We start from the raw sequence: 26114 nt of genomic DNA, 5'->3' as shown, positions 1-26114 counted from the left end.
TCAGAGAACACATAAGAAATTTCTTAGTTACCTCTACATGAGAGAGTATGGATACTACCCATTGCAGTACCTAGCATTGTTCCTTTTAGTATGCTCGGTATCACAAGTTTGCCGACCAGAAGGAGCATTGTCTCGCTTTTGATGGCTTTTAAACTTCTGAACGGGTTAATTTATAATTCCAACATTTAGAAGCGCGTAAAATTATATGTACCGAACAACTATTTAAGAGTTAGGCTACACAAACCACTTTATGTTTTTCTAGAATGCAGGACAGATTTACCGTTGTTGATGCCTGTGGGAAGAATGATTGGTCTGTTGAGCGGCCCATCGAGAGAGGTGGATCCTTTCTTTGCACTTTTATTTGTAAAACATAAAATCAACGTTAGTTTGCTAAACAGCACGTTCTACGTACTCGTACGTGCTGAAAATACAAATAATAAATTTAGCAACTTAGAAACTAAAAAATATATACTAAAAATATAAAATAATAAATGTACAATATTTATTTTAACAATGTTTGCAGACTGGCTGGATTTCAAGGTTTTATCTGTTTTACTATCAAATGTCAACAGATCAAATTTGATGAAATCTGGATGTTTACATAAGCAGAATGGTAAATGTTACACAGTATGTAATGTGGCCACTTACACCAGTCAATGACAGGTCATAGGCCCTGTAAATGCCTAGATATCCATTTTCCCTTCTCAACAATGTTTTCTCTTTCTGTTGGAACAAATTTAGATCTAATATAATATTTTCCATAGTTCACTCCTGTCTAATTTTTTAGCAACTACTCTATTGACACTATTTATAAAATGATGCAATCTCAATATATATCCAGAGTCTGGTTGTCCTGCCAAAGATGGCAAATGGACTTTATTTGCCTACAGATAATGAATCATGTATGTATATGTTTAAGTAGTTTACTGATTATAAAGTAGAGGCTCCCAATTAAAGTTTTACCACAGTCGACATTCAACACGGCTAAGTTACTGGCGAATAGACATTTAACCACATGAAAAATATGGTTTCGTTCGCTGACATTATCACCGAAAACGATCCATCGGCGTCGTATTAAAGATCGCCACCACCTTTAGTTGAATGAATTAATATTTTAGTAATTTGCATGTCATCCTTTTGTTCCACAAGTTCGTTTCATTCATTTAAAACTTTCATTTGAATTCTACCAAATTGTAGTGCGATCTTGTTTTAGCTACACACGAACGAACACTCTGTCAGCCCCTGTGCTTAGCACACTGTTTCACCCCTTCACAGGAAACGTAACAACCTTCGCTACCTGGAACTTTGTCTATAAACTCTCCGAATTTACTACCCGGGCCTTCTTGGGTGAAATATAGAATTTAAATAAATATTGTATCCTTTTGAAGGAGGAAAATCCGGCGTTGAAATGTCCTCGAAAGCCGCAGTGTTGTAATAATTCCGCCTTTTTTTAAGCGGTCTGACTGTCGATTTTCACATTCTGTTCCCAAATTTATGTTATTTCCATCTGACTACGGGTTCTAGAATTCTACCTTTTCAATTCCCTCCAACTTCTGATTCTCTTTTAACCTTATAAAAGTTATTTCTTGTCCTTCCTTTCAACTTTTATCGTCGGGAATATTGTAAACTTCTTATATTGTGTTACCCCCGAGTTAAAAGTTGTGTAACCTAGAAGAAAACTGTACATTTTCGTAGGTACTTTGAATTTTTTGTTTGGTATTCTTTACGAAAGCAAAACACCATTTACCTATTGGTGTCTTAAAACTGTATAAAAGTTTTACATGGAGAATATAAACAATATATTGAATTTTTAAATTGAATTATTTTTAATAATATTTAAAGCATTTACTTGGCGGTATAATCTTTTTCTAAATGTAAGTAAATACAGGGTGTTCTATAACCCTGTCACATCCGAAACCCCAATAATCAGTATTGTCAAGTAGACATATTAGCATATTAATAAAATAAAAATATTTTTAAAAACAAATGGTTGCTTACTTCTGCAGGGGAGAAGTGAGGGGAGCGTGGCGTAGTATTAAACTCCCCCCTCCTCGTTTCTCCCTTGCAGAAGTAAGCAACCATTTGCTTTTTTTATATTTATATATTTTTTAATTTTATTCGTTCTAAAAAAAAAAAAAATATGCCAATATGTCTTCTTGCTTATACTGATCATCGTGGTTTCAGATGTGATAAAGGTTACTGAACACCCTGTATAAGTATTTAACCACTCACCGACTTTTCTGTATCAACCGGTTTCGGAATGTACCCGTGTCATCATCAAATCACTAATTAAACTAACATGCACAACCCTTTTATTCATCTTCACCTTAGTTGATAACTAATTTCCCCACAACTTAAAAAAAAAATTATAATCAATGCGTGTAATGGTAACCTACTTCAAGCATACGGTTTCGAATCGGTTTGTACGTTTTATATTTTTGTGCAACAATTATGGTGAAGATGTTTATAAATAAATTTTTTTATGGAAAAATAAATATTAGCGCTTTTATAATTTACCCAAATATTTCAATTTTGGTGGCCATTTACAACGAGTTGTAAATAACTCACTATTAGAAAATGGAAATCAAGTTGAGTTAGAGTGGGGTTCAAACCTCGGACATCTGATCCGTAAGTCCGCAACACTAGCCACGGGACCACAACCCGATTCAACCCGAGTCATTTTTCATGTTAGTTTAATTGGTGTCTTGACGAAGAAACGGGTACGTCTAGAAACCGGTAGCTAAAGAAAAGTCGGTAAGTAGTTACATTAAAATATTTAATTACATTGTGTAGTAACAATTGCTTTTTTATATCGAATTTTATTCACAATTAAACCAATATTATAAAATCAAGTTGGTATTACAATAAAACTAACATAGAATAATACATTACTCCATAAAATGTGTTTCAACTATATTTTGAGTATGTTCAAATGTATGTAGACAAGGTGGATTTCACTCCCCAGGGATTGAAATTTATCTCAACATAGAGGAAAAACATTTTTTAGAAGGGAATTTGGAAGCTCAGGCATTAACAGGGCTTTTGACTTGTCACTGGCTGGTTTATATGGCCACTTTGGATAACAGTCACACAGTATGTACAACAATATACATTTTTAAATTTTCATTTATTTTTTATTTATTTATTAACATACATAGTTTATCACAAATTATTTGAGACATAAGTCCCTAACTCCGTGGGACTAAAAGTCCTGTGTTGAAATGGAACGATGTCTCGATTACATTTTATGAGGTAGTACATAATTATATATGTCACCGCCAAATAATTAAATCAGCCAAACTGAACGGTTAGGCTATTCATTAAATGCCGATATTCAACTGACTGGCGGCCGTTCATTGAACGAACGTTTAACGAAAGACTTGTACGTCGCTTAGTCTTTTTGATTTTAATACAACAATAACACTCAATTTACTTTTTTAATTTGTTTTGCTATTAAGTTAAGTTAGGTTAGAATAATTTGAATTCAGTTTGATAATAAGAAAAAAGATTTTATCAATTAATTATAATCTTAACTTTAACTTAATAAGTTAAGTAACTTAAACAAGAGCAAAATAAGAGAGTGGCGACATGATCAAAAATTCTTATAAAAATAGTTATTAAACTAGCTTATGTGTAAATAATTTTTTTTCTTGTATTTGAACGAAACCCGTTTATTTGTATGTATATTACTGATCTTTTAATATGTTAATTGTATCTGTGAATTTATTGTTCTTGAAAATGTACATAGGTAGTATAAATTAAGTTAGTATTAATATAAACCTCCACCAACAAGCTTAAGAAAGGGTAAAGTACCTGTAAAAAATAAAAAAACCAATTGAATTGTTAAAAGTGGCAAAATGAACATACATTTTTTAAAAAAGTAAGAAAATATATCAATGTTTGAGTATGTCCAAATGCTTGCTTGCAGATTGGCTGGATTTCCTCTCTAGGGAGTTATTCATATTTAAATTTATTTCAACAGAGAGGGAAAACATTTTAGAGAAGGGAATATGGAAATCTAGGCATTTACAGGGCTTATAATATGTAAAACATTGTTGAATTACTATCTGGTAAAAGAAGAAGTTTACCATCCATCCCTGTTGTAATTTGTTAATCTTATGACTCCCGAGAGGGTGAAATCCAGTTTTTTGTCTACAAACATTTGGACAAACTCAAATATTGCAATGAAACCAACTGGTCCAAGAAGAAGTTTAAAAATTGGAAAATTGTTTTCAGGCGTTGCCTAGTAGGTGATTTGGTTCAGCCGTATGAATTTCACCCACATGATGAAGGTTTCAGCTCTTTCACTTCACAAAAATCAACAGATGGAAGAGTAAAGGAAATGTGGATGTTCAAACATGGGCAGAATGGTGAATGATACACAGTGTGTAAAGTGGCCACTTAAACTAGCCAATGACAGGTCATAAGCCCTGTTTATGCCTAGACTTCCGTATTTCCTTCTCTAAAATGTTTTCTCTCTCTGTTGAAATAAATTTTGAAAAAAAATGTTCTTTTAAATTATTAAACTTGACCCAATCTATTCGAATGTAACCCAGCGGCTTTAAATTTGGCCGTTTCCATAGGGCCGGCTTACAACCACCCATCACGTTGAAGGTTGACTTATCTTAATTCATTCAACGAATAGCCATCCAAGAAAATGCCGACATTTTATGAAGAGCCTAGCCGCTCAGTTGAGTGGCTGATTAAACCATTCAGCAGCAATATATACAAATTGTCCGTGTCCAGGCGGATTTAGACGTTTCCATGATGAAACTAGAATCCTGGACAAGTGTTTTGATTTCAGGTCAAAATCTTGAATATGAAAACAGAAGAGAGATATGACCGCGTCATATTGTAGTGTTTGGCGGATTTTCCAACCATGTTTGAAGTTCCGGGTTCAATATCTCACCCTTTACTTTGTGATACAAATGAAAAAAAATGCTTTTTTTACAAAAATGCTTTTTCAACGTCGAAATTTATTATAAACTTTTCTTTCAGTATTTTGCGATATGTTTGTGTTTTTTTTCAAACTGTCTCGCTTAAACCTCATAAATAGAGATTTCCTCCCACTACCAGATTTGGAAGTATGCAATAAGTAGAAAACATATTCCAATATTCTTTCGACATCGGGAAGTTTTTTTCCCTTTTTCCTCGGGGAAACTTTTGCGGATGGCGAGGGTGTATTAAAGGGACGAAAACGTGATGCTTCTTAATATTTTATGGACCCGCTTGTGCAATGAATACTTTGAAAAAACAAGAAAATCCAAAGAGAAAAATGACGCCACGGAGCCGGAAAATGTGGCAATTTCCTTATGTAAAGCGTTTCTTTTGAAAATCGAATTATGTCGTAATGGAAACATTAATGTTTTTTGCGAAGTTTAAGTGCTCTTTCTGTAAAACATGTCTTGACTATTTAAAAATTTCTTGTGAAAAACGAGTATTTATTAGATTGATGTTAAATATTAATTCGAGTAGTGTTTGATGACACCCAGTATTAAAATTTTGAGGGTCATTTTAAACGAGTTGTAGTTTGAAAATGGGAATTTACGAGGGCGAGTTTATAATGAAGCTACCTAGCGCTAGATGGCAGCACAAACACAATTTTTTTTTTTCCAAATTGCAATCTGTCAAACGGCAGCTGTTAAAATGTCACCCAAATTCATCGATTGGTTTATTTGTTGTAGTCGTTTGAAGTAAACAACTTTTGTGTTTCTTGAAAAATGGAAAAAAGCGAATTTCGTGCAGTGGTTAAACACTATTATTTGAAAGAAAACGACAAAAGAGACAGTAAAAAGTTCGATAAACATGACGGTAAGTCTGTTCCGTCAAATTACATGGTAAAATATTAGATTGCTGAATTTAAACGCGGCCAAACAAGCATTGCAACAATACCATCAACAGGAAGGCCAAAAGAGGAAGAAAATATCAAGAAAATCCTCGATATAGTTATGAATGAACGCCGAGAGAAGTTGCGTGAAATTTTCAAAATGGTAAACATCTCATATGAACGTGTTTTCAACATTTTGCATTAACATTTGCATATCAAAAAGGTATCGGCAAGATGGGTGCCGCGTTTGCGCAGTGCCGAACAAAAACGAGCTCGAGAGACCACTTCACAGCAGTGTTTGGACATGATAAAGCGTAATTCTGTTTATTTTTGGCATCGATTAATAACTATTGATAAAACGTGGGTCCATCACTATACACTTAAAACCAAAAATCAATCGAAACAATGGGTGGAAGCAGGTCAAAGTGCTCCGAAGAAGGCAAAGGCAGTGAAATCGGCTGGCAAGGTTATGGCCACTGTATTTTGGGACGCACTCGGAATATTGCTCATCGATTATCTTAAAAAAGAATCCACAATTACTAGAAAGTATTATCGTGCATTATTGGATCAATTGAATGATGCAATCAAGGAAAAACGACCACATTTAAAGAAAAAAAAAGTGCTCTTTCTTCAAGACAAAGCACCGGTTCACACAGCATTAGATTCGATGCTAAAATAACGTGAAATACACTTTGAATTGGTTGATCATCCACCTTATAGTCCAGATTTAGCTCCTAGTGACTTTTTCCTGTTTCCAAACTTGAAATAATGGCTCGCAGGAAAAAGATTCAGCTCAAACGAAGAAGTGATTACCGAAACTAACGCGTATTTTGAGAGGTTCCCGAAATTGTATTATTCAGATGGTATAAAAAAGTTGGAATATCGTCTTACTAAGTGTGTCGAAGTAAAAGGAGACTATGTTGAGAAATAAATAGTTTTTGAAAAAAAAATTAGTTTTTTTCCTACTTCATTTTCAATCCGCCCTTGAAGTCGTGACAATGCTGGTTCAATATTCTTGCACAAATGAATATCAAACTAAATAGATGCCCGTGATATCCTGCGTACAAACTTACTAACTTAACTTACCTACAACTTCTGTATTTGCTGAGGGAAAACCAACGTTGAATTCTTTTTTAACAACAATTTGAATTAGAAAAGATGAAGGTAGGATCGAAATGTGTACAGTAGGGTGGGCCGATAATTTTTTTTTTCCGAATTTTGAAATAAAGGGGTTCTAAAAAGTTGCTTTTTGGATTACTCAGAATGGAAAAAATGTCAAAAAAATTATTCGATACTACTTTTGGCCCTTAACCAGAGCTTGAAGTTTTCGAAAAAGTCGACTCTTTGCGCTAAACCAGCTGTCATTTCGTATTTAAGTAAAGAAATCAGTCCAATCAAATTTTATAATGTGCATTAAACCTTGTTAAATAAGAATCTAAGGGCGTGAGTTGCACTTTGTTTCGTAATAAATGGGTAACATTGTTTTAATGAGACATTGTTTTCGTCAATATCAGCCAGGCGCTCAACGGAATCAGTTCCGCGGAGTGTAAACTTTTTTCATTTCGGTAGTTTTAAAACATGTTCGAATTTGTAATGTGATTAAGTTATTTCTTTACTAAAAAAAATAAATTTTATCAATATGGATAATTAACAAAATGTTCAGACAGTGATAAACTTCAAACCTCGGTTGAGGGCCAAAAGTAGAATGGAATATTTTTTTAAATAATTTTTACGTTCAATGTGATCCAAAATGCAACGTTTTAGACCCCTTTCACTTTGATGTCTAAAAAAATAATAAACCTTATACATTATCGGTCCACTCTAGGTACAACCTTACATGAGTTGCAAGTATAACAAGTGTAAATTTACTACTTAACATTATACCTAAAGTTTATTTAAATAGATTCTAAGATTTTATAGGTTCAGTTAATTCATTGTGTCATTAATGCTAATCTATTAGAGCTCTCATAAACCTTTTAATTGGCTTTAAAAAAAGAAAAAAAAAAGGAAGCGAGCTTTGGATCCCTGATCCGTAAGTCCGCAAAAGTAGTTACGAGACCACAACCTAGTTAATAAAAAAACATTTGTGTAAAATTTAGTGATTTTTTGTGTTTTAAAATTGTTAAAAGACTATAAAACTAAGAATATTTATTATAAACCGTATTATCAGCGCCATTATTTTTTACAGTTTTGTAATTTTGAAATTACTCCGCCAGAAACGTCACAAGTTCTAGTCAGTGAGTTCTGCTGATTAGTGAGTTCGGTTTACGGAAACCGAAAATCTATCCCAACAGTATCATTGGTTGATTCGGAAGAACTTGTAATGCAATTCAAAGTAGTTAGTTTTCGTTATTTTTTCATGCATTTTGAGATACTTCGACTTACAATAGAGAAATATCACACACTACGTATACCAATAAAAACATGTAAAATGGTTTTGAAAAATGATTTGTATTTTCAAAATTAATATGGATATTGTAGAGATATATTTACCTACATAATTTTTAAAACGAAATCGTCTCTACAAAGACGGGACATGTTTAGCTTTGACAATTGTGATATCAAGATTAGAGACGATACGATATTTTATTTCAATTAAACCAAATGGTGACGTCTTAGAGGCGTGGCCAATGCAACTAACTGTGGATTTTTAAAAATAGACAGAATGGTGAATGTTAAACAGTGCTTAAAGTGGCCACTTTAACTAGCCAATGACAGGTTATAAGCCCTGTATATGCCAAAACTTCCATATTCATTTCTCTAAATTTTTTTTCCTCTCTGTTGCAACAAATTATATCTAAATAATTCCAGCCAGTCTGCAAACATTTGAACATACTCAAAACATTGTTGGAATTCAATATACTGTTGATATATATTTTATATAACCTACTGTAAAATTGCATTATTTTTGATTTCTAAAAATAACTTGTGAAAATTAAAAAAATAACTTGTTAATGACATATTATAAGTCTTTAGAATCCCCCTCACGTTTTTCAAATGGTTATTTATCTTTGTTAAAATACAAATGCACATTTGCAACAGTTTTATGAAATCTTGTATTCTCCATTCCACCGGACACAATTTTTATTTATTCAATTCATGCCCGTAAACTTGCTCCGATTCAATAAAAATCTGATTGTAAAGAAAAAACAGCCCCGTGGCGTTAGCCTACCATGCGAGAGGTCTCGGGTTCGATTTCCGCCATGGTTGATATGAAATATTATTTAAGGGTGTTTCACTCTAGAATGTTTCATAGTCCCTGAACTGATACCTGAAGCGTACGATTGATCCTCTTACCTTTATGTAACAAAAATGATCAAGATACTCTACGATCAGTGTACCAATGATGAAAGAAAAAGCACCTATCCTTTACAAACCAAGTATTGCCATTGCAATTAAACTAGTGTTTTCACTCTATTAGAAAGGTTTTTATTAATTATGTATTTACCAACCATTTTATAGTATAAAACTTATTGAGTCAAGAGTTTTTTCAAAAAATATCAAAATTTATTACAATTTTTAGTGAAATTTTAGTTATGAAGTCAAGTTTTTTTATTTAGAAGTTCCATATTTAAATATTTGTGTGAAGAAAGCGGCCGGAAGCCAAACATTGATTTAGGATTATCGGCAAAGCGAGGGAAAATAAATATGCTTTATGATAACCCTGCAATGTTTAGTATAGCCATATACCCTTACCAGAGTAAAATGGTAAAATTATTCTGATGTTGGCAACACTAACAAATATTCCCACATGTGTATTTCATGAAAATAATGTGATGTTTATGCTTTGGTCAAATTCATAAAAATAGAAATATGTAGGGCAACTTGAACGCCTACGATTGAAGATGAATATGGATTACGTTCGTTGTCTTTTTTCTAAATTCCGTTTAAAATTATTCACTACATATCTGAAATAATTCTAAGACATTCATTTGCACTCACTCAACGCAATAATTAACCAATCATATTTCTCGAAGTAGTTATTATTTTATTTTTTTTATATTTATTTACACAAAGGTAGGATACATAATCATCACTATTATTTCCTTTTCACACCTAATGGTGCATATGGCACTACATCGGTACATCAATCGCAGTGTTTCTTGATCATTTGGTTCCGTGAAGGTAAGATGATCAATCTTACACTTCAGATACCAGTCCAGGGACTATAAAATATTCTGGTGGGAAAACACCCTTTTAAATAAATATTTCATATCAACCATGTCGGGAATCGAATTTGAGACCTCTCGCTTGGTAGGCAAACGCGTTGACCATTACACTACGAGGGAATAACACTTTAAAAATCGATAGCACCAGATATATTATACAGAACAAAAACACCATTAAAAATACCTGGCATATCAACATATGAAAGAAACATACAATTTTAAAAAAAGTCTAAAGTACCTACATGAAAAAATAAAATTAAAATAAACTAACAGTGTTTTAAGTATATCCAAATGCTTGCAAACTGGCTCGATTTCTTTTTTAAGGAGTTACTCGTGTTTAAATTTGTTGCAACAGAGAGGTAAAACATTTTTAAGAGTGAAATATGGAAGTCTAGGCATTTACAGGGCTAACGACCTGTCATGGCTGGTTTGAGTAGCCATTTTACACACTGTGTAAAAAATTTAATTCCATCTGTTGATTTATTCAAATTATACCACTATTATTTTTTATCCTATTTATTTCTAAAATTTCCAATCTATCTAATTTTTGACCTAAAATTTTTATGTTTTTTGATTTGTCAAACTTGTGTTTTAATTCATTTAAATGTGATGCATAGTTTATATATCGTTATTTAATCTATGTGAAGCTAAATGTTCTTTCAGTCTTTATTTAATTGCTCTCCCGTTTTGTCCCATATATGAACCAGGACAAGTATATATGTTAATTCATATATTCCGCTCTTTTTTAATTTGTCAACGTAATCTTCTTTTTTTTTTGTCAAACTTGTTTTATTTTATTGCTATAATTGGTCAAAATAAATAAGTGAAGTGGAAGTGTACCAAGTATTTTTAAAATTAACTACTTATATGTAAATTTAAGTTATTACATCATTACAATAGGCATATGTTTATTTTATTTTTTTTTAAGTTTTAAACATCCTGATATAGCCGTTGTTGTATTGATATGTTTGCGGACTTAATTAAAGAGATCATTTTGATGGGAGAATTCGTTTTATATTCGTTGCTTCCAAATATTATCCAACTCTGCTGTAGTATAGAAATTGAGTTCTCATTTATGAATACCTGAATAAACTTAACTTATAAACGTATTAATAATGCAATATTATCATCTGTGACTATTTTATGAATATTGATGTTTTTTGTTGATATTTCTTGATAAAACTCCATAGTTAATGATTATTATAAAATTATAAATAAACTTATCAATGAAACTTCTTGGTTTAGTTTTACTTTTTATTATTTTGACCAACGAGCGCTTTCGCCCAAGTAGGCATCTTCAATACTGGTGAATTGTTGACCATTTTTTTGACAGCGAAAACAATATTAAATTACTACATTTTGAAAACGAAGGGAAAAAATTAGATAAATTAGAATCATTAGAAATTAATACAATTAAACTTAATGCAGAAATAATTAACCAGCAATTAGAATAATCAAACTCTCCTTTACTTAAACCATTAATTTGATATATAAGTACGCTCCTTTTGATTTAATTATTTACTACTAAAATAATATAATTAAAATAAAATTAACTATCAAAATGAATAACTTCATTTCATTAACAATGTATTATCTAAGTATCTTAAAATATTTCGTCATTCATCTATAGGTATGTAAACTTCCCTGTCAAAAATCAAGTATTGTGCTTACTTTATCTGTTATAATGTGTATTTCGCCATGTGTTCTTTTCCCACCTTAAAATAATAAAAGCTTAATCCCAATTTCGGTCCAAAAACTCCCAAAAATGAACTGTTTAGCAAACTAGTTGTAAATATTTACGTTTCTCTCCCCTATTAAAATATTTATTTGATCTTATCTTCAAAATATGTTAAGAATAGAACTGTAAATATTGTAAACAATTTACCAGTCTTGAAGATGCCTACTTAGGCGAAAGCGCTCGTCGGTCAAAATAATAAAAAGGAAAACTAAACCAAGAAGTTTCATTGATAAGTTTATTTATAATTTTATCATAATCATTGATTATTTTACAAGATTTAGGGTATAATACTTGACACTAAACTTTCTTTTACAATTCATATTTTACGTGTTAGCAATAAATCCTTAAAACTCCTTTAATTTATTAACATAAGCAGAACTGAATTCAAAAATATCAATACCCTTAAGACTATCTTCTGTTCCCTAGTTCGCCCGCACCGAGAATATTTATCTGTTATCTGATCTTCATATTATGATGTTCATATCAAAAATATTCAATCAGTTCAACATGAATTTTCAAAAAAGATAGGCTAGAGGTTGAGCTTATCCGGAGACCATTATAGGTATAATGAGTTAGAAACTAGCTTAAATATATCTTCTCTTCAAGACCGTCGAAATAAATCCGACCTTCTAGTCCTATTAAAAATTCTCAACACTTAGATGCGCCTGAACTACTGAGCTCAATAAAATTAAATATCCCAACTAGAAACCTCAGACAAAACTTAATCTTTCATACCGATAACCATAGAACTACCTTTGTTTTTTATTCCGCTATGCCCAGAATTCTTGGGTCTGCCAACAAACATACCAGCCTTGATTTCTTTGATAACAAGTTGTCATCTTTCATACGATCACTGAATCGAATTCAATTATAAACACCTCTCTCCCGCTTCCACTCCCATCGAGTCTACTATATACCATTGTGTCTTTCTACTTTCTTTTATAATATTTTTTCATAAATAAATATGTCCCTTAGAATGCCCATTGTGCGTATATATAAAAAAATAAACTCAAAACATTGTTTGTAATAATTAATTTCTACAATTTTCTTTTTCTAGCGCAGTACCAAACAGAATTTTTAAACGTATATCCATAACTAAATAACAGAGTAAGGGGCGGGGCGTAAAGTAGTGTTCAAGCAATACTGGCCAAAGTGTCCACTCAACGTGTTTCTGCCAATTTTCACTCGACCAATATTCCATGAAAATTTAACGATGTCCTTAACTGTTTCGTTCACCCGTTCAAAGCCCTTGGTTTACTTCTGACATATTTACAACCTACACTAAGAATATTTATAATATTTCTCGATAAATTCAGTTTCGAGATAATGTTGCAAAACTGTTATTTTTATATCAAAATGATTTTTAAAAATTAAATCATTGATGAAGAATATTCTGAGTCTATTAAAATTTGTGGAGAAAAGATCTGGTTCAACCCCCTTGGAAGTTATAAATATTTATAATATAACACATATGATGAACATTTTACAGTAGGGAATACAAAAATCTAGACATTTACAGGGCTTGTGACTTGTCATTGGCTGGTTTGAGTGGCCACTTTACTCACTATATAACACTCACCATTACGCATATGTTTAAACATTTACATTTCCTCATCTTTAGCATCTGTTGATTTTTTTGAAGTTTTATACTTGTTTATGTTGTAATCATTCAGGCGTTGCCATATTTTAGAAAAATATTATAATTTGATGCAACAATTTAAAACAAAAATTGCCTAAAAAATTTCACTTATAATTTTATACAAAAATTTAAAACAAAAAACGATTCGCATAAATAGAGGAAAATTATTACACATAAGCAGCGTTTGGATTTCACTAAGTAAACATCTGATTTCTAAACAGCCTTTATGCTGTTGAATGTGGCGCCTGCTACTCTTAACCGCATTCCTAGATATTTTTGAAAGGTGCCATTTTCTGTATCTCTTTCTAAGGATGAAGTCCATAAAGATTATAAAAAGGAACGGTGCAAGGACGCAACTTGGCGAACTCCGGTGGTGACCGTAAACCAATCTATGACAACGTCATTAATGCTAACGCCATTAATGCTGCACCGAAATTGAAAAAAAAATCTACCGGTCAATAAAATTGCTCTTACTTTTTATTTCTAAGGTTAAAGATAATTTTGCTGATTTCTGAAAGTATCACAAGTCAAATTATGCGTTTTAGTTCACGTCGCATAGATAATTGAACATTTACTGATTCAGTGGAAAGTTTATTATCTAATTAAATCATCCTCAGCTTTTGAACTAAGAAATATTTTTGATTCCTTATCAAATGACAATCAACTGTCAATTTAAGTTTCAAAAGTTTCCAAGTGATGTACAGTTACGGAACAAAACAAAGTTAAAACAAATCAGAGTTAACTCTTGAATAAATTAGCTTTTTTTACTCAGAGAATTTAGATTCCGTGTCAGTGCGGAAGCGACGTAATTAGTGTGAAGGACGCAACGCAGACAAACATATGGTGAGCGAAAGCCAGTTGAGTCGATTTTATTCCGATGCAATTGAAATGTTTACTTTATTTTTTTAACCATCAAAACGACCAATTTATCTTTGTGATTTTTTCGTTTCGACTTTCCGATAATCTTAGTGACTTATTTACGTTTATGTCATTTCGCGAATAAAAAAACATGTGTTTGGTGCCCTGATCTGACCTCATAGTTATGTCATCATTTTATTTATCAAAATGCTTATGTTTGTTTTTTTTTCAATCAAATAATGACTCATTAAATAAATGTCTCGTTTAAACTTATAATAATTTATTTTTGTTACGCTTCTTTTTGATAAATTCATAGCTGAAAGCCTTCGTTATAATTTTTAACTCAAAATTTGGTGCTAAATTTGAAAAATACGAAACCATCGACGAAAGAATACAGAGGTGTCACAGTTTACATTCTTCTTTTGCAATTTCCCAAAATGTTAATTTTACATTAAATAATTTTTGAGTTAAGTCGTTTTCGTCCTAAAGGTGCGACGTAATCATAATGAAAAAAAAAAAAAACCTCCTAAAAAACATCCGTCAAATAAATTTATTTTCCAGTGATGTGTGAAATCGACACATGAAAAAAAACATTGAAATAACAAATGTATACAGTAAAGGTATGCGGTATTCGGGTTAGGTAGGTATGTTGTTTTGTATTTGATAAATTTAGACGTTTCTAAGAGTGGAGGTGTTTGTCTCTCAATGAATTTAATTAAAATATATTAATAATTTATACAATAACGTGATATTCGCTTGACAACACACACAACATAGTCTAGTGAACTCTCCTAACACGAAATGTAGATTGTCTGGAATATAGAGTCTAGACCATGAATAACTTGCATTTGTAAGCGAAAAACATAAATTAATTCATATATTTAACGGCCTCCGTGGTGTAGTGGTCAAGACTCTTGACTCACACACGAAGGTTACGGGTTTGATTCCCGGTTAAAAATATGTAACATTTGTTTAATAAGTGCGTGAAATATTACCAGATTTCTGAGCCGCGACAACAAACGCTTTCTTCATCTGTATATATCGAGACGGTTATCGATGTTCATATACGAAAATGTGTATATTTTTATGAAAATTTAAAATATCTTCATCGGTAATCTGTAATTGAACATGTTTGGAACCTTTTATTATGCTCTCCCTCCTCTGTAAGTTCCTTGTTTTTATTTTTATTTTCGCGTACCTGTGTTTATTTTATAATTTTACTACACCTGTAGATGGAAAGATTTGTGGTTTCATAAAGCAGTGCTTTATTTAGTAAACTTAACCAGAGCAAACCTGATTTTTATTTCGTTAATACTTCATTCTTGCAACAGATTGGAGTTTCCTTAAATTAAAATTCAATTTATTGAAAGCGCAGCTTGAATTTTATGCGTAATATACATTTTCACTTAGTTTGTGCGTAACGGGTGATCTTTTCCAACACATTCGTTCCATTTTGTTTTAATATTTACCCCAAAATGTAAGAAATCTACCGCCGATAAAGGGCAGCTGGTTTACGCTTATTTAGACACCCCCTTGTCAAACGGTAGGCGGAATAGAATTACGAGATTGTGGAATGAGCTGGAAATATCGACTAAATAAATAGATCTGACAGGGTATTTGACTAAAAACGTAGTGGTTGATAAAAAATTACATTAAAAAAAATATATGAATGAAGTACAGGTATATAAAATAATATGTTATTAACTCTTAAAAGACTGTGGTAAATAATCCCTTTGCGCGCGGTGATGTAACATCGTGTTACCACTAGTAAAAGACGGAATATTCTCAAGTTCAGACACTAAAAAAAAAAAACATGAAAACATACTGTTTAATCATCCATTTTCCATAATGAATGCGAATAAACATAAAATTTTGCCCTGTTAAAACAAAATAAATTAAAAATCACAAGTACGCCGCTCATGTTACGCGCGTGTGTCCCCCATTACTGTCATCAACCGACTGAAGACTGAATCTGTTTTAGACAACACCCGCCGCAGAATAGCGTCTCTGTCTTCCTTGTTATGACTTCGTGCTCTCTATTGTATACTTGTAAGGTATCGTAGGTACGTATAGATGTGTTGCTGAATTAGCAGACATTCATTCTTCGCGTAGCAAGAATAAATATTTTTTGTATTAACATTTGGCATAGTTATACAAATTTAACTTTCCAAATCGGATGTGAAAATATCCATTTGAAGATTACAAAAAATACGAATTCATCATTTATAAAAATAAGAGAGATATATCAAGTCTTGTGTCCTATGTCGACTAGTGTGACATCACAGCCACACATGAGTTAAAGAGTTCTATACTTTATTTGCGGATCGCCGGATGCTCTGTAAACGTTTTTAATGCCATTTTGTACTTTATTATGATACAGAGTTTGTTTCTTTTATAAAAAAATATATTGTTAGGTTTTAATAAAAAGTTGCATTAAATAAAAAGGTGAGGTATAAAATGGAGGGTAGTGTATGTTTACTCAACCACCATACTACCCTGAAAATTGCCGGCATGATAACTCTTTTTCTCAAAGGTGGAATTTCTCTTGGGCTGTCGATCCAAAATTATTTCACAAGTGCATATAAAGGGAAATGCAAAAAAATATTTCATTACAACAGAGATGAAGAACACCTTTGAGAAGGAAATATAGAAGTCTAGGCATCTACAGGGCTTATGACCTGTCAATGGCTGGTTTAACTGGCCACTTTACACACTGTGTAACATTCACCATTCTATAACCTACTTCCACTATCTATTATAACAATAAGTAACGAGAAAATGTTTAAAAGGGCTATAAAGAAATGGATAGTGGAGCAAGGTAGAAGTAAAATGGATTGTCTTATTCGGCCATGCCAATATTGAATCAACTGCTCCACAAGTGTATAGCTTATGTTAGGTGTTTGTTATTTTCATTGTGTGTTTTGAAATATAAATAATATAGATGTCCATAAATACCTTGTTTTTAAAACTGTCCGAATTTTTGTTAATTATTTTCGTTTTTTTAAGTTAGTCTTCTTAGTTTATTCTCAAATGTAATTTTAAAAAGTGTATTGTTAAGTGTCCTCGGCACGGGAAACCCCAGTGAGGTCACATTATTTCTATTCTTTAAAGTATAAACTTCTTCGTTAAATCTTTGGAGTATGAAGTTACTAAATTTGTCGGACAAACTCGGACGTTCGCGCAGTGTTACTCGCGTAAATGGCTTCTTGAAGCCAGGCAATAAAAAATATTCGTTATTTTGTGAAAAGACGAAGTCATTATTTTTAGTAAGTCGAAGGAGGAGATATGAGAAAAATACGCTAGTAAAATTCGTCAGTCATTAGCACGTGTAAGCAAGGACAAGTAACTGGCGACCGTAATATGAGAGGCTTGTTTGTGCAGACACAATGTATAACGGAAAGTTATTAAATAAACACTTGTACTATTTTCAATGGATTTTAGCCATACTGAGGTGGTACGAAAAATATATTGATTTAAAAAACAGGGAGGTTCACAATATTATAATACAGCTTCCGCTATACACATAAATTAAGTTTAAAAAATACGTAAATCCATTTTTTTTTATTCAAAAAATGGTGATCTGCGGGTGCCCGTCTGATGGCAAAACGATGCATCTATAGTTATATTGCTTTGCCGTCATACGGCTCAAAATATTCAACTCTCTGAGATCTTTCATCTTTTATTTAAAATTATTTTTTATAAGGCAACTTGGTGTAAAAAGTTTAAACGCTAGAAAAAAATTTAAAGGCGTTTATCTAAATTCGAGTTTTTTTGAGATGAAACGATTTGTCATAGGTTTGGCTTAGGCACTCGACTTACGCACGGAAGATTCCGTGTTTGATTCTCGATGAAAACGCAAAAGTTGCAATCTTTTTTTTCTCGAGCCTAAGTGTTTTGTGTTGTAATTAACCACTATAATTGAGCCTCCTGAACTGTTTTGATGCGAAAAAAATTGTAGTAGAACACGTTACACACTAAAAAAAAATATTTAAAAAGCACTACAAAAGGTTGTGGATGAGGAAATAAAGTAAAGGAGTGGAAGAGGATTATTCACAATATAATTAACCGATGCGAAATTAATGCATTATGTACAACATATTAAAATTTGCTAAAAATAATTGTCGGACTCGTAGTGTCAAAAGGTCAGCGCGTTTGCTTACTATGCAAGAGGTCTCGGGCTTGACACCCGACATGCTTGATATGAAATAAAAAAGTTTTAAAAAATTATCATTAACATATTTTCATAAATGGTATGTTTTTTTATTCTAATACAAATCAACTTTGAAACGTCTAATAAATGTTATAACTGTAAATCTTAAAAAAAAGAGACTCGCTCTAGTGACTTGTTGCTATTGACACTGTTGCTATTATTTATTTATTAGAATCAATACAATTTCGAATATACGAGTAAAGAAAATCATAAAATAATAATACATTAATACTAATTAAAATACATTGCATTTTTTACACGGGTTCAAAAATTTTATTGAAGTTTGCTATGAATTTATTTATTGATATATTACTTTTAATAGTTTTCAGTTTATAAAAATGGTGTTTTTACACCTCGACATTTCATTGTCCCTGGACTGGTACCTGAATTGCAAGACTGATCATCTTACCTTCACGTTACAAAAAAATATAAATACACTGCAATTAGTGTACCAATGCAGTGCCCTATACACCATTAGGTGCGGAAAGGTAATGATGATGAAGTAATTTTACACAAACAAACTTTTTGTTTTAAAGTCTTTTAAAAGTCGTTGAATTTCGTATTTGAAATATTTAAATGGCAACCGATTAAGTTAAATTTACAGCAGCTACGAAGGAATTTTAATTTCAAACATATTATTTGGGGCTATAGATTATAGAAAAATCGAGCCTGTCTTGTTGATTTGGTGGGACAATTTATTGGAAAACGCCCTGAGATTGGTGAGTATAATTGGTGAATAATATAATTTATTTTTCTGTTCGAGGTGCCAGACTTTGACGGGAGCTACCTCTTCATGTTAAAAATGCACCTTCTCTGGCCACTTTCAAGAAACCCTTGAAATATTATATATCCTTAGAACCCAGGCCTCTTTTTATTATTTATGTTTCAGTATAAAATAAAATATATATTTAAAAAAAAAAAAATATCCTTCCAAACTCATTACCTGACCCCGCATTCATCATCCATTAATGTAAAAAGTAATGTTTTTTTTTTTAAAATAAAATAAATAAAACAACTTTGTTTTTAACCACTAACTTTTTATTATTTTTTTTCAAGTTATTAGTTACGTAAACCTTGATAAAAAAGCTTATTTGCTTGAAAAAAAAAAGTTAGTGGTTAAAATAAAGTTTTTTTATTTATTTTATTATTATAAATAACCACAAAGTTAGTGCTTTAAATATTAACTTTAAGTTTATAAAAGCAAGCTTTTTCTCACCATTAAAAAAAGAATAGATTTTCTAAAATTTATTAGTGTTATTCATATATTTATCCTTTGAAATGTATTTTAGTTAAAATTTTTGACCAACTCTTATTTTGACCAATCTGTTTTTTTAGTGGCTGGAAGATATTGCTTTAAGCAATAAATCCCCCAAAGTACTTATTCGTTGTACTTGAAGATTTGAATCAAATAAGTTATTCATAATGAGTTTCTGCGATTGCGATGGTTCTGTGCACAGGCAAATGAAGAATACAGTTCTGTGTGTAAATATACCCCAGAACCCTGGACGATTGTTTACGATTCGGCGCTCGGGTGCGGACTGAGGAAAGTTGGAACTTAATCCAGCCAGTAAAAGGAAGTGTCCTGTAGATGAGTACCTGTATTTTCGTAACCTCTCTTCAAAATTCTATTCTGTCCCTGTTTTAAGAACAGTTGGCCCATTTTAGACGGATCGTACAAATTCACACAGCTCGGTAGGGTAGATGAATTTTTATTGTATTTTTTGCTGTTTTTCTTTTTGTCAAGTCAAGCCGCGTTTCTCCTTAAAACATAGTATATTCTGACTTTCATCCACAGCTAACGGTGTATAAGGCACTGAGCTGGATTGTTGCGCACATACACATAATACACAAAGTTAAAAAGTGCAAGTTATATCATACAACCTAAAAACGATACCCACATGATATTTTTATTTTTTTGAAAATAAAACAAAAACCAATCCACCCCTATTTAACCTGCTGTCTGAATTTGTACGAACCGTATGAAATATGCGTTTTTTATGTTACAGCGATTTAAAAAATATAAGTATATTAAAAGTACGTTACTAAATAATACACAATAAAAAACACAATTTATAAAATACTTATTCGAAGTATTTATTGTAATCAATTCAGAATTTGAAATTCTGCACATAAACGAGGCAGGATTTAAATAATACGTTTTTGTGGGAAGTTAAAAAGTGTTTAATTTCAACCTACGCAATTTTTTTTACGTAATTTGGAATTTATGATGCATAAAATAATAATGGGATAGAAATATTTTATTACAATATTTATCCACAAAGTTTATGCTATAAATAATATAAAATTTTTTTTTTTTTTATTTTCTTTATTTATTTCACATAAAACTTTAATTTTTTTCTTTTCTATACCTCACTGAGCATAACCCGTGTCGAGATATTCATTTACATTATTTTAATATTAAGTTCTAGTACATAATAAATCAATTTAATATAATAAATAACACTGTATGGATATAAACATCAAATGTAAATAGCAGACAAGCAACAATAATTCGGAGTTCAAATATACTACGGTTTTAGTGGGGTGACCATTTCAAGGCAGTTCTCGGGACCCAAATCCAGAAGCCATTTATTAACAAATAATTTAAATTTCTGTATCTTTGTATTAAATTTTAAGTCAAGAGGTAGTGTATTGTAAATTTTGTGAGCAAGGTACATGTGACTCCTCTGACCAAACGATGTTGTTATTTTAGGTGGCACGAATAGTTGTCTCTTTTTTTTTCTTATTTCATAGATTTTATGTTTCCTCCAACCATTTTTATGTGTGTGAACGAGAAGTCCCCTAGCGTACAGTTGCCTGACGTCCAAAACACCCACTCGTTCAAACACCTCCGTAGAGGGGGTTCTGATAGGGACTCCGAGCAGAACCTTGAGTACATACTTTTGTGCTATTTCCAAGGAATGCATAGCACTTTTGCTGGCTCCACCCCAAGCAATTATTCCGAAATCTATAATGGTTTGACACATTGAGTAGTATACTTGACTTAATTTATTTTTTTTGTCAAGAATGTTTCTTACTTTATGATTGTTACTTTCTTTCTTTTCTTTCGATCTTTACTTTCTTTATGATTCCAGATGAAAAATTTAACAATAGTGTTAAAGTGCCAAGATGATTTTTCGAGATGTTTCTACCGATTTGTTAAATAATAACCGAGGTGTCTAAATCAAATGACGGTTATCGTTAAAATAGTATTATTTATTTTACTTAATCCTGCACATAAATACATGTCTTAAGCAAATCACAATTTAAATTATATTTTGTTACATTCTGTTTTATTATTTTTGTACAATATCACTCAAATATTTTATTTATGGCATATATTTCTAGCTTCTTCCACATTCATACATCTTGTCATATGTGCCCTTCGGTTCTGTCTGCTTTTAACATGACCAGACTTAAGATTTTGGTTTATCTGATCATGCCACGTCTTCCTTGGTCGTCTTTGTCTCACATTACCGTTCATTTTCGCCATATATACTTGTTTTGATATACATACACCTACACACATACACACATATATACACATATACATACATACCTGTATACACACAAATATACATATACACATTTATATATATATATATACATATACATACACATATATATACACACATATGTACATACACCCATGCGCATACACATACATACATACGTAAAACATATGGTAATTTCAATATTGTAATATTGTTTGTTGTAATCTTATAACAATAAGTAGATGAAGCATTTTTAAATAACTTTAATTTTTAATTATCTTAAAACTAATTGATTCACCGAATCCCTAAAATATTAAAGCTGTATTATACGAACTAAAAAAATATCAGATTTTGTTCCTTCCGGAAAAGCGGTCGTATTTGCCAATTAGTTGTCATTTATCGTGTATGTAAATGCTTAATTTTAAAACACGGCTGAATTCGGATCAAATTTTTAACTTAGATTCTGCGCGTGCATGGTAATGCTATGACTGAACCCTAACAACTTATTGAAAGAATGTTTATTCATTTATTAAATCATACCAAAAAATCAACTCTGCGCACCCAGAAGCTACAATTAACTAATTTTGGGACAGAAACATAATTACACAAAAATAGAGTTGTAACGATTGAAGAGTTTAAATAGTTAAACAAATCAAGTATTCAATACATTAAAACAATAGCCATAATAATAAACATTTACGTATGAAGGGTACACGACATAAAAGATGGATATCAATTTGTTTATGTTTTTAAACTAATAAAGGCATCTGACGGCAGTTCGCATGATCTACATTCATGTTTAATAAATGATCTACTTTCCAAGATAACTGAACTGTCATTGGGTAGATATCAGCTTAATACTGGAATTAAATCGATAATTTAATATTAATTAAAACCGTTTTTTACTTATAAGTTTATGTCAGTGTTCAAGAGGTTTGAAAACTTAAAAACGTCATATCTCAAAAAATATTTTTTTGACGTTCATCCTCTACATCCTGTACCCTTTGTACAGAAAAATACATCAGATTACAGTTACACTTCATACATAGTGAATGATATAAAAGTGCTCATAAAAGTGCTGATAACAATTGATGCAATTAAAGCTCTTGGCTTGTTAAGCTTTCTTAAGCACTTTTGATTTTTAAAATATATCTTTGATATTTTAATTTAAAATCTACAAGAAAAAACCGAAATATTCATTAATATCTTCTGTTTGGAACAATGTGGTATCTACTCAAGCACTTCAGGTAATATAATTATGAAACGTGGTTTGAAACAGTATGGTCTCTATTATTTTTTGTCATACAAATATGTATGTAGCAAGTATTATAACATATTTAATTATTCATTTTGCTGCCATTTCTCCTACATACGGGGTCTGTCCAGTCCATGTTATTTTAGCATCGTCCCATCTACAAGAAAAATAAAATGATCGTATCATAAAAATAATATTTCAAACGAAAAAGTATACAGATAATCGAATGGTATGTTGTAACAGGTAATATTTGGTGCACAAACGCCACTCGTTACATTACAAATATATGTCGCTCATCTTCTGAAATTTTCTATGGTGAACGCATGTAGCAAATGTCGTTTTTGGAAGCTTCTCTTTCATCCTTTTTTGTCTTATACTTAGTTTCAATAATAAAGTTTTATTTTATTTTATTAAATTTTATCTCTATTTCTTAATATTTTATATATATTTATATTTTCGATACCTGACACCCTCTTTCCAATAAAACACCCACACACCCACCCTCTCACTCACTTACACTCACACAAACACACTAGTATGTATTGTACGTGTATTTAATGTATTTCTGTGGATATCTGTCATTGGTTTTATTCTCTGTATATGTTATTTGTTATATTTGTATTACATGTATTACTGTTGATATCCCCAATAAATAAAATAAATAAAATAAAATAAATCCTCAAAAAGCCAGCGAGACGGTTGACCACGAGTGACATTTTACGAGAGGGCTACGGCTTTGTGTCATCGCATGTAAGTCATTTTAATCAATCCGATCCATTTGTCTCACGGCATTTTATAATTTTGGTTGAAATTTCACAGAGCTCATTCTTCGATATTTTTATATCTATAATATGAATACTCTAAAATTGGTCGATTGCGTCTGATCCTTATACTCGTGCACAGGAATTTGAGCCTTATTTTATCCTTATATTAACGCTAAATTTCATATAAAATTATACATATATATCTTTATATACAAGTATAAGGGTGTTTATGTATATGTGTGTGTATGAATATTTATATGGGTATGTGTATATGTATGTGTACATATGTATATGTATGTATATATGCATGTATATGTGTGTATGTGCGTGTATGTATGTGTGTATGTGTATGAATGTTTATAAGGGTGCACACGTGTGTGTGTATGTATATGGCAATAAATAAATAAACATATATGTTAGTCTGCCTTAGCATGGGTATTCTCCTACTAGGCATTACTTTATTTTTTTATTTTTTTTAATCATTGTTATTTTTGTCTGTTTAAATTGTATGTCACAATCAGCCACAGTGACTGTTATCTTTTTTAATTACTTACTAAGGACCTCGGAGTTATCATGGACTGTAAACTTACCTTTTATTAACATATTGATACTATGATTAACAAGTCACTAAAACTCTTGGGTTTTGTTAGCAGGAACTAGTGACTTTACTAATATGTTCACGGTTAAAACGCTGTATTGCTCACTTGTTCGTCCTCTTTTAGAATATGCATTAGTGATCTGGTCTCCCTTCTATGTAAGCCGGATGAATCATATCGAATCGGTGCAACATTGTTTGCTAAGAAAAGTAGCATGGATGATTGGCCTCGAGAGGGGAGACTACACTTACGGAGAAATGGAGTCAATGTTAAAAATCTCAAGTCTACATAAAAAGGAGAAATAACATTGACTCCATATTTATGTATGTTTAATTTACTGGATGGCTTAATTGATGTACCATCGTTACTGGAACGAGTGGCATTCAATGTTCCAATCCGCCAGTTGCGAAATAATAATGTGCTGTTCCTCGATCAACACAGCACAAACTATGGCTTGCATGCATCAATGTCCCGATTGGGTCGTATTGTAAACTCGAGACAAGATCTATCCAATATTTTTACGAATAAAGGAGAAAACTAAAATTGTCAGAATTAAAAAGTATTACTAAAATCTTTTGGATGGTGATAATTATTTATGTTTTTTTATATACATATATAATATAAAATACTGTGTTTTACGTTTTTTATGTTATGTTTTCTTACTGTTTTGAATTGTATTAACTGATATTATATATTATCACATTTTTTTATTTTTTTTATGTACGGACCCAAACAATTTTTTTTATAACCCTGGAAGAGCCCTGGATGCCTGGAAGAATGACTAGACAGGTGCCACCGTTTTGTGGCAACAATTCACGGACAGTGTATACTTATAATGCCGTATTAAACAGACTTCATGAACTCGGCAATAGTTCGGTAGTCAGATGGCAGAAGGGACTATCTGTTTTTTCTCAATATTTTAGTTTTCAAAAATTTTAATAATTATTTCAGTAAATACACGCAGCAAAAAAATTTAAAAATCAATGTTAGTTAGAATGGTAATTTTTTATTGAAAAACAACACTAAAATATATTAGTTTGTAGATTTAAGTCTTGAAATTGAGACGTATTTCAGCTCTCCTGAACATTTTTGAAAATTACAGATGGTCCCTTCTGCTATCTGACTACCGAGTTATTCCCACGTATCTGATATATTTAGTGTAGGGTATTGTTCCTATAGGAATAAACCCTTTAAACTTTTTCAAAAGTGGTGAATGGTAATTATATTTATTTATTCATACATATCATAATATATACAGTTTTTGTTCACTTTGCCCAGCTGCATGAAACAGTACTAATGATTTTCTGGTTGTATTAATGTAGAATGTTTTATTATTTAATTTTGTTTTTTACATTCATTCTTGAATAATTTAAACTTTCTTCTGAATATTCTATATAATTTTATAGGTTATTTTTTAAAATATAAATCTTGTATAAATTTGAGGTTTAATTTTTTTTTTCAATCTTGGGTATAAGGAAATTTATGTTTAAAAAAAATATATATATTTAGCCAAATATGTTAGTATTATAAATTTTTGTAAAAGGCAGATTTGCCGTTTATGTTC

At 31.3% G+C, this 26114-nt stretch overlaps 1 protein-coding gene across 1 annotated transcript in view; it reads right to left on the bottom strand.

The window, feature by feature from the left end:
* Positions 1-390: 390 nt before the first annotated feature.
* LOC148274530 (inactive ubiquitin carboxyl-terminal hydrolase MINDY-4B) overlaps positions 391-26114 on the bottom strand; it is a 151804-nt gene continuing 126080 nt past the window's right edge. The window contains exon 11 of the mRNA XM_088236977.1: positions 391-421. Coding sequence (XP_088093103.1) covers positions 391-421 — 31 coding nt within the window. The remainder of the gene's footprint in view (positions 422-26114) is intronic.

Source organism: Micrasema longulum, unplaced genomic scaffold (genome assembly GCF_059751315.1).
Source record: "Micrasema longulum isolate JH-2025_06_02 unplaced genomic scaffold, ASM5975131v1 h1tg001630l, whole genome shotgun sequence".
Taxonomy (NCBI): domain Eukaryota; kingdom Metazoa; phylum Arthropoda; class Insecta; order Trichoptera; family Brachycentridae; genus Micrasema; species Micrasema longulum.
The sequence above is the reverse complement of the archived record's forward strand: the minus strand, read 5'-3'. Positions and strand labels throughout refer to the sequence as shown.